The 8,746-nt window shown below is 44.2% G+C and overlaps 1 protein-coding gene across 1 annotated transcript; it reads left to right on the forward strand.

Moving 5' to 3' along the window:
* The first annotated feature begins 679 nt into the window (after window positions 1–679).
* On the forward strand, window positions 680–4,338 carry pst (pastrel). The gene is made up of 5 exons (XM_065226429.1): window positions 680–933; window positions 1,129–1,230; window positions 1,511–2,336; window positions 2,425–2,730; window positions 2,788–4,338. The coding sequence occupies exons 3-5, from the start codon at window positions 1,739–1,741 to the stop codon at window positions 3,660–3,662; spliced, it is 1,779 nt and encodes a 592-aa protein (XP_065082501.1). The 5' UTR covers window positions 680–933; window positions 1,129–1,230; window positions 1,511–1,738; the 3' UTR covers window positions 3,663–4,338.
* The last annotated feature ends 4,408 nt before the right edge of the window (window positions 4,339–8,746 follow it).

Genomic DNA, 8,746 nt, shown 5'->3' on the forward strand with positions numbered 1-8,746 from the left:
TTTGCAAAATAAAAAAAAGGCAAAGGCATTTTAAGATTGAACTCGTATACACGGATAAGAAATCTCCTTATACCTTTTGGCAAATTTCTATTGCTGATTATTCATAAAATGTATAAGCAGACGCCTTGCAAAAAGTTAATGAAGATCATGTGTCAAATGAAATGTATAAGCGGTCACACATACCTTTTATGCATTCTTATAGGACCTATGTGGTTTGTCTTATGGAATGTATAAGGCTGATGTTTTGGCAAAAATGTATAAGTGAAACACATGGATAAAATAATTGATTTTCGTTTCTTGTACCTCACCGTGTAACATTTTGAAACCATCATCACTTTCATAGTTAAGAGATGAACTAGCCTCAGGCTAAAAATCTCTAAAATAAAGAAAAAAAAAAAAAATAAACTTTCATAGTTCATCTATTCTCCACGAGTGCCAACTTTGATTTGCCAATAATCGATATTTTTTTCTCGGGCTACCGAACTCAGGCGTTACGTTATAATTTTTTCATCAATGAGTCCCGTTATGTAACGGTCTTTGATAATCGCACAGCCCTACACGCACGCACACCAGCTGATCTGTTTGACAGCATTGTGTTTTGTGTTTTCTTTTTCAGCTTCTTTGTCGCCATCAGCTCATGTTTTTAAACTTTACTGGCGCGGGTGGATAGTTGAAGAACCATCACGTTGTGTGGAGCAGCTAGTGATAAGATTGGTGCGAATTTGAGGTGGTAGCGGAAGGTGATGATCAAGTCGCGGTTTTCTTTACATCAAAACAAACAGAGAGAAATCGGATTGAGCGAGCGGAAGTGGTGTAAAGTACTGTGAGACTAGAAGCAAATGCACGCTTGAGGGAGGACGCCCCATCGTTGTGTTTCCTGACGTCTCCCCTGTACCACCCCGCCCCCGTATCGACTAGGTGCCATCTACGTAGGTTCGTAAGTACAAAGAAAAACGCCCATCGTCATTTACCGTGTTCCATCGCTACTGTACGGGTTGAGCTGACTCTGTACAGGCAGCGCTGCGGTCATTGTATTTTTTTTTGGTTCTACTTCATCAACAATATTGTGTGTGATTTGTCCATTGTCAGTTTTCTAATTAGTAACATATTGCAATCATTCGCTTTCAGCTTGATAAGGGAAATTGGATTACGTTTGATTGTGACAAGCGATGAATATCAGTTTGAATTAAAGAAGCGCGCAATTGACCCCAGCAAGGCTTCTGGGAAAATGTAAGTACAAACCTAAGGTTGAATTCTATTTATATAACAGAAGAAAGTTTTGAAATTGTACAAAATGGATTATTACTGCATTGCATTTGTAGCTAGTGAATGATTTTGAGACTACTAATTGCCCCAAGGTCACAAATGTAAAAAAATGCCTTCCCGCATTGATTAGATTTTATTGATTTTTCACGCTCTCTCATCAATGCTACATGTATCTTCTTCTGTATGGTCGCACTTTTAACGCTCTTTTATGTACAGCCAAGGATGCAAATGTTTTGTTTTCTAGACAATCTCCGTGGATAATGCCTTCCATCTCGATCGTCACCATCGAACAGACACCCTCTTCCACCCTCAGGTTCCACGCGCAAATCAACCCCAGCTGCTGCTGGTTCAATCAGTGGCTTCACGAATGAGATCATCATATGTTATCAGCGTTTGTTTGCAGAAGGTGCAAAACGTAGAAGCCGTGCAAATTTGTTTATTCGCTAATTAGCCCCCGCACTGCATTTGCACGATGGAAGTTTCACGCGAGGATTGGATCGACCGTGCCCAGGAGAACATGAAAAAGTTTCTCAACAGGGGAGGTAGCTGCAGGGGTGACGAACCACAGCTGTTGCAGGGAATCAGCCTGGACAATACGCTCGGCTACGTGCTGAGCCTCACCATGAAGGATCCAAACGAGTGGACCGATGAGGAACTGCAGCTTGAGTACATGGAACAGCTCTGCTTCTACGATGAGGAATCGCGCAAAACGATCGATAAGCTCGTTCAGCAGATTTACAACGGTATCCATCGGAACGTTACGTGCCGGTTGACAATCCTGCCGATCGAGTTGTTCAGCGAAGGGAAACTGTACGAGGTGCCACTGTTTCGGTATCAATTCCAGCAGGCGACGGATACGGAGCCGAAGTTTATCGATTCCATTGGGAGGGTGTATCAGCATTTTGAAGATTTTCTGAAGAACAACAAGTACCCGTCGGCGGAGATGATGTACCCCAAGGAGGGACGGTTGGTGGCGACCAATTTGAAGAATGTGGTTTATGATATTGGCAAAACACCGGCGTGGAAGAACTACTACTTCAAGGCGTTGGATATTGCTACCGGAATCATTGGTGAGTGTTGGTTGATTTTTCGTTGTAATCACTCTCAAGTACGTTAGTCTCACACAAATTGTGGCAAATTCTCTTTTCTCTCGAGCAGGTATCGCCGGTGCCACGGGTGCCATCTTTCTGTCGGGTGGCCTGGCCACCCCTTTCATCGCGGCCAGTGTCGGTTCGGCCATCTACGCCACAGGTCGGTCGATCGATGTCCTGCGCGACAAAAGTGCCCACCAGGAATCGCTGAATCCGTTCTGCGACTCGGAATCCCGCACGGCGTGGCTCAGCCTGACGGCCCACGTGCTCACCTTCGGAACTATGCCGCACATATCGGCCCTCTCGGGGGTTGCTTCCACCAGCCACAGCATCGCCACCGGGTTTAAGGTGTGCAACTTCATCAACGAAACTGGTATGACGGTTTTGCTGTTTGAACGGAATAACATCTAATTTTGCTCTCGCTTTGCAGGAAATATCATTAGCGATCTGGTAATTTGCGACACCCTGTCGGCGATGCATTCCAATTACTACAATGCAAGTATCGAGACGCGCCTGGCGCATGCAGCCTCGATCTGCTTCTGGACCAAGACGGTGATCAGCATCCGCCAGGCGGAGCTGATGATGAAGAACAATGCGATCGTGGCATTGAAGCTGTTCGGTTTTGAGGACCATTTATGTGAGTATTTCAATAATGATTCGCGGGCGATTGACATCGGGCTGAGGATCGTGAAGTATTCGTTGCAAAACAATGTGACGATTGCTTCGGACAAGACCAACACCAAGGTCATCACGATCGATGGGTTCAAGTTTAGTATAGAAACGTTGCTTGAGTTGGAACCTGCAGAGGTGCAGAAGTTGTTTGACATTCTACAGGCGGTGGGCACCGATCGGGACCGGGAGTTGTTCGGTGAGTTGAGGCTGCTCTGTGCGAGCGATGTAGATTTGGTGAGGCTCATTTCCGGGGAAGCCGAAAGGGAAAATCTACCCGGTACCGAGTTGGCTGAAATGTTGTTGAAGGTTTACGCTTCGATGAAAAGTCAGGATCAGTTCAAGATGAGTCTTAACACGACGGACGGTGTTTGTATAGGCAACGGGCTCAAGCTGGGGATCAAAGCGGCTTACATAATATTTGCTTCCAAAGATGAGCACCAGGGCGTAGGACCGCTGATAGACGCTGTGCTAGAGCTTCCACCCGAGCAGTGTGAAGCGCTGACCAAGATAATCAAAACCAAACCGGATTACATATCAATTTTTAAGCTGAAACCTAGCGATGAAAGTAGCGAAGAGATCAGTAGCAGAATTAGAAGCGAAATTTTAAAGGCCTTAAAAGAAGAAGAGCATTAAGTTTTAAACATTTCACGTGGAACAAACAAAACTAAATCTAGCCAAATTTTGTAGGAACGTAGAGAAACTGTTAGTGACGAGAACTTTTAATGCACCGCGAAAGGAAAAGTTTTTACGACGGGGAGTAGCTCCTCCGAAAGACACGCACACACATTCACACACATTTTAATTTAGTCGATAGTTTCGGGTGATAGTTTTCTAAAAGAAAAAGAAAAACCATTTCTAGTGATGACGCTTTAAAGTTTTAAACTTACACCACAACAACAACAAAAATGATAAGACTAATCTGCACCTGTTTAGACGAATTTAGAGCAACGTGAGTTGTAGCAACACAACACCAAACAAACATATGCTGCTTAGAGTAGCAATTGAAAAGCATAATGTAAACTTAGCTTATGGTAGAAGAGTGAAAGCCCAAAAACTAAATATATCTGTTAGATTCAATCGCCGTGAGAATGAAACAAAACAAAACCGTACATCAGAGTGAAATCCAAAACCGAAAATCGAAAACAAAATTTGTCAGACTCCAACCAACACTTGCTACAGATTTATTTTACATACTTTTACGAACCAACGTTGAAAACGCGGAACTAGCATCACTGTATTACGAATGCTTTATTTTTGAAAAATATATTACTGAACTCAGAATACCGCTCGCTGGACGGTACCAAGCTCTGGTAAACGAGAATTTTCAGAACGTTAATTCGAAAGAAAGCCTTTTCCCGTTTAAGTAGATTGACATTTTGAACAATCAAAAACAAAACTACGGTCGCTGAGCTCAAGGAAAGATGCACAGCAGGGGTGGTAAACAATTGTAATACTGGTCCCGTTAGCTTTTTTGTTCGTTTGAGAGCTGTTTTTAGGCCGTTGGATTGATACACACGGTTTTTACTAGTAAGATTTTTATTAATGCTTTTATTTTTCCAGGCTCACTTGCCGTAGGTTTGTGGAGCCGATATTCATCGTTTCTATCTCGAGGTTAGGGGTAACAAATTGTAACAAACTATTGTGATCGTAGCAACCCAGTAATTCGCGTCGCTATATGCACTTGTTATTAGTTGCTAAGTTTCTGAATAAAATTTTCATTCCACTGTTCAACGTCAACCGATAAAGACGTGTTTCAATTACTCTCTACAATTGGTTATGGGCCCAGGATACCTAACCGGAAGACTCTAAAATTTCAAGACCAGAAGAAGTATGTCCACAGGCGGAAGTTTAGGATCCGGACAGCAAGGTCAAGGAGATGGAGGCGCCAACGGAAACGGAAGGACTGAAGCTGGAAGCGTTCGAGTCACCAGAAGTTCCGTGGCACTGCCAGCCATTGACAAACTAAGAGGCCGGGAGAACTACACGACGTGGGCATTTGCGATGCGGATGATCCTAATCCGTGAAGGAAGCTGGTCTGCCATCGACGGAGACGGAGAAGGTGTTCCTGAGGATTTGAAGTTGCAGGCTCTGGCTACGATTTGCTTAAGCCTCGAGAGCTACAATTACAGTCTGGTGCAGGATGCGGTTACAGCAAAGGAAGCCTGGACGAAGCTGCAATCTGCATTCCAGGACAGTGCACTAACCAGGAAGATTGGACTGCTCAGAAAATTTACGTCGGTACGGCTGATCAACTGTGCTAGCGTTGAGGCGTACGTGGACGAATTAATGAGCACAAGCCACAAGCTTGCATCCGTGGGCTTTAAGGTGGACGATTCCTGGCTCGCGGCGATGTTGCTGATGGGTCTTCCTGATCAGTACGAGCCCATGATAATGGGACTCGAAGCCTCTGGAGCGGCTTTGACAGCGGATGCAGTGAAATCCAAAATTCTACAAGACGTTAAGCTGAATCGTGGTCCGGTCAGCAGCGGCGCGGAAGGTGCCCTGTACAGTAAAGCGAACCGGAAGAAGCCAAGCGAATCCAAGGACGGTAGCAAAGGCGAAAAGTTATGTTACACCTGCAAGAAGCCGGGTCATTTTACTGCCAAGTGTCCGGAGAAGCAGCAGCAAGCAAAGGCGAGCAAACACAAGGGTCTCTGTTCCATTTTTGCCATGGGAGACGTCAGCACCAGTGAATGGTATTTCGATTCGGGTGCCACTTGCCACATGGCACGGCCGGATCAGAAATTTCTCGATGAAGTCAAGATGGACCACAACGTCGGAACGGCGAACAATGCCACTATGAAGGTCGTAGCGAAGGGTTCAGTCGTGTTGGACAGCAACGATGGTCGAATCGATGTCAGCGGTGTTCTGAAGATTCCCGACCTAGCCACCAACTTGTTATCGGTAAGTACGATCTGCAAAAAGGGCAAAACTGTTATTTTCACCAAAGACAGATGCGAAGTTCGGGACGAAGACGGTGATCTGGTTGTCACCGGCGTCGAGGAAGGTGGCCTCTACAGAGTCAATTGGTCAGAAAAGTCGTTTTTGGCAAGCGGCATGGAGCTCTGGCATCGACGTCTGGGGCATCTTCACGAAGGTGGTTTGAAGAAGCTCAAGCGAATCGCCAACGGAATAGATTTCCAAGATGGGTCGTTAGAAGGATGTGTTGCCTGTCTGGAGGGCAAGCATACGAGGCGTTCATTCCCAAGCAGCGAGTCAAGAGCTGAAGAACTGTTGGAGTTGGTACACTCCGACCTCTGCGGACCAGTGGAGATTTCGTCGTTGGGTGGAAGCCGTTATTTCATGACGTTCCTGGACGATGCAAGCAAGCGGGTGGTGGTTTACTTCTTGAAGCAGAAAAATCAAGCACTCGAAGCGTTCAAGTCGTTCAAGGCCAAAGCGGAAAGACAGACGGGCAAGAAGCTAAAAATCTTGCGTTCAGACAACGGAAAGGAGTACGTGAATGCAGATTTCCGGAAGGTGTTGGAGTCCGATGGGATTCGACATCAAACCACGTGCCCGTATACGCCTGAGCAGAACGGGGCGGCAGAGCGCATGAACCGCACGCTGTTTGAAAAGGCGCGGTGCATGCTCAACGATGCGAAGCTGGGAAAAGAGTTTTGGGCAGAAGCTATTTCGACCGCGGCTCACGTGGTGAATCGATGTCCTACTCGTTCCTTGGAAGAGAAAACGCCGGAAGAGGCGTGGACCGGAAAGAAGCCGAATTTGAAGCACCTCAAGATTTTTGGCTCGAGCGTGATGACTCTGGTACCGAAAGCGAAAAGGAAGAAGTTTGATCCCAAATCCGAGAAAGGCATTTTCAATTACTCTCTACAATTCAAACGAATGGCAGGGTAGGGATTGAGAACACAAGGTTTTTTCGAGCAATGTGCTCTTGATCTAGAACTAAGCGACATACTGATGAAAAAGACAAACATGGGCAGTAGACTGATGCAAATTTTGACATTTTCGCTCCACAGTGCTCATACGGTTCCAAATCGGGTCCTGATTAGTCTCCCAAAATTTGAACTCATTTGCAAAGAAACTGACTTGGCACAAACCATTTGAAGTTTATATGGAAATTACTATGGGAAATCAAAACTTTTTGTTCATTGTCTTCTTACCTTTTTCCATATTGCACTGTTCAAACATTCAAAAGCTTTACTTATGGAAAATTTTCTCAGCTTCAACTTAGCAGAATATAGTTGTTGAGCCAAACGTCAAATAAAATAGTTATTAATTGTTTAAGAGATTGATAATCTTATGGCATGATCAAGCAGCTGTTTTGTGAGCAACACTGTATCTTGCAGTGTGACATAGTAGCCATGATTTTTGTGCTCTATTCCAAGCGCCAGAAACACCAATGTTGCCTGCTGAACAGTTGATTGAGCATAATCGTAAGACATTAGTGGCTTGAATTATTGATAACTTTTGATGCTTACATTATATTGAAAAGTGTAACCACAAAGTTGTAGCTGAGAAAATTTTCTTCGAGCTCAGTTATCATTTTTTAAAGCAGAGCGATATGGTAAATTTTTAGATGGATATGAACAAAACATTTGGTTTTCCTATAGTAATTTCCATAAAAACTTCAAATGGTTTGTGCCAAGTCAGTTTCTTATCGAATGAGTTCAAATTTTGGGAAACTAATCAGGACCCGATTTGGAACCGTTTGAGCACTGTGGAACGAAAATTTCAAAATTTGCATCAGTCTAATGGGCAGCTAACAACTTGGGAGAATACAAGATGACAATAACTACTAAATCCTTAGATCGATCCGTTTAAAAAACACATAAATTAAATTTAAATAGTCGAGATCTCGGCTCGCCAAGATGTCTCTAACGGGCCGCAAAGGTTGTTTTCCTCGGGCCCTGAGGGATGCGGATATCTCGGATCTAGCAACACAATGGAGGGTGCATGACCAAAGCACGTGGTCAATCTCGTGATAACCACTACAACAAGCGCACAAATTGCTGCCTGCGAGCCCGATTCGAAAGAAATGTGAGTCTAACGAGCAGTGATTGGACATGAGCCTCGACATGACACGTATAAAGTCCCACATCAAATTGCATCACGGGAAAAACGCTGTGGAAAATTACCCATTGGGAATTTTCTCTTGAAAATTTTGGTAGAAGCTTTATCGGCCTCATTGATCGAATAGCCTCCAACGAGCTAAGGCTATCCGTAAAAATAAAATAGTAATCAGATGGTAGTGAGGCAATTTGCTCTACTGCGTAGAATATGGCTGCTAGTTCCGCAACGTATACGGAACAGGGTTTTTGCAGTTGATATGAGGCGCTATGAAATTCGTTGAATACTCCAAATCCAGTGGAAGCGTTTATAGTTGACCCATCTGAGAAAAAAAAAACTATTATTGTTACTTACATAGTGGTACTTGATTGCAAAAATTAAGGGGACAACCATCGACCGATGGTGATCTGGTATTCCACGGATTTCTTGCAACATGGTCAGATCAAAATTTACAAATGAACTACAAAAGTCTTGGAGGCAAACACGAGTGGAATTGAATGAAGAAAGGCCAATCTCCAGCGTCATGTGCTCGTTATAGAGACCCATTAATCTTGTTTGAGGATTTCTGTCGAGCAGCTTCTCAATGTTTTCTATTACCAATGGGTTCATTACTTCACAACGGATAAGAAACCGGAAGGACAGCAGTCTAATATTAACCTATAGCGAGTTTGCCAGTTCAGGAGCAA

This window comes from Ochlerotatus camptorhynchus, unplaced genomic scaffold, assembly GCF_037179485.1.
Source record: "Ochlerotatus camptorhynchus isolate MF236.1 unplaced genomic scaffold, CSIRO-AGI_Acam_v1.1 ptg000022l, whole genome shotgun sequence".
NCBI lineage: Eukaryota > Metazoa > Arthropoda > Insecta > Diptera > Culicidae > Ochlerotatus > Ochlerotatus camptorhynchus.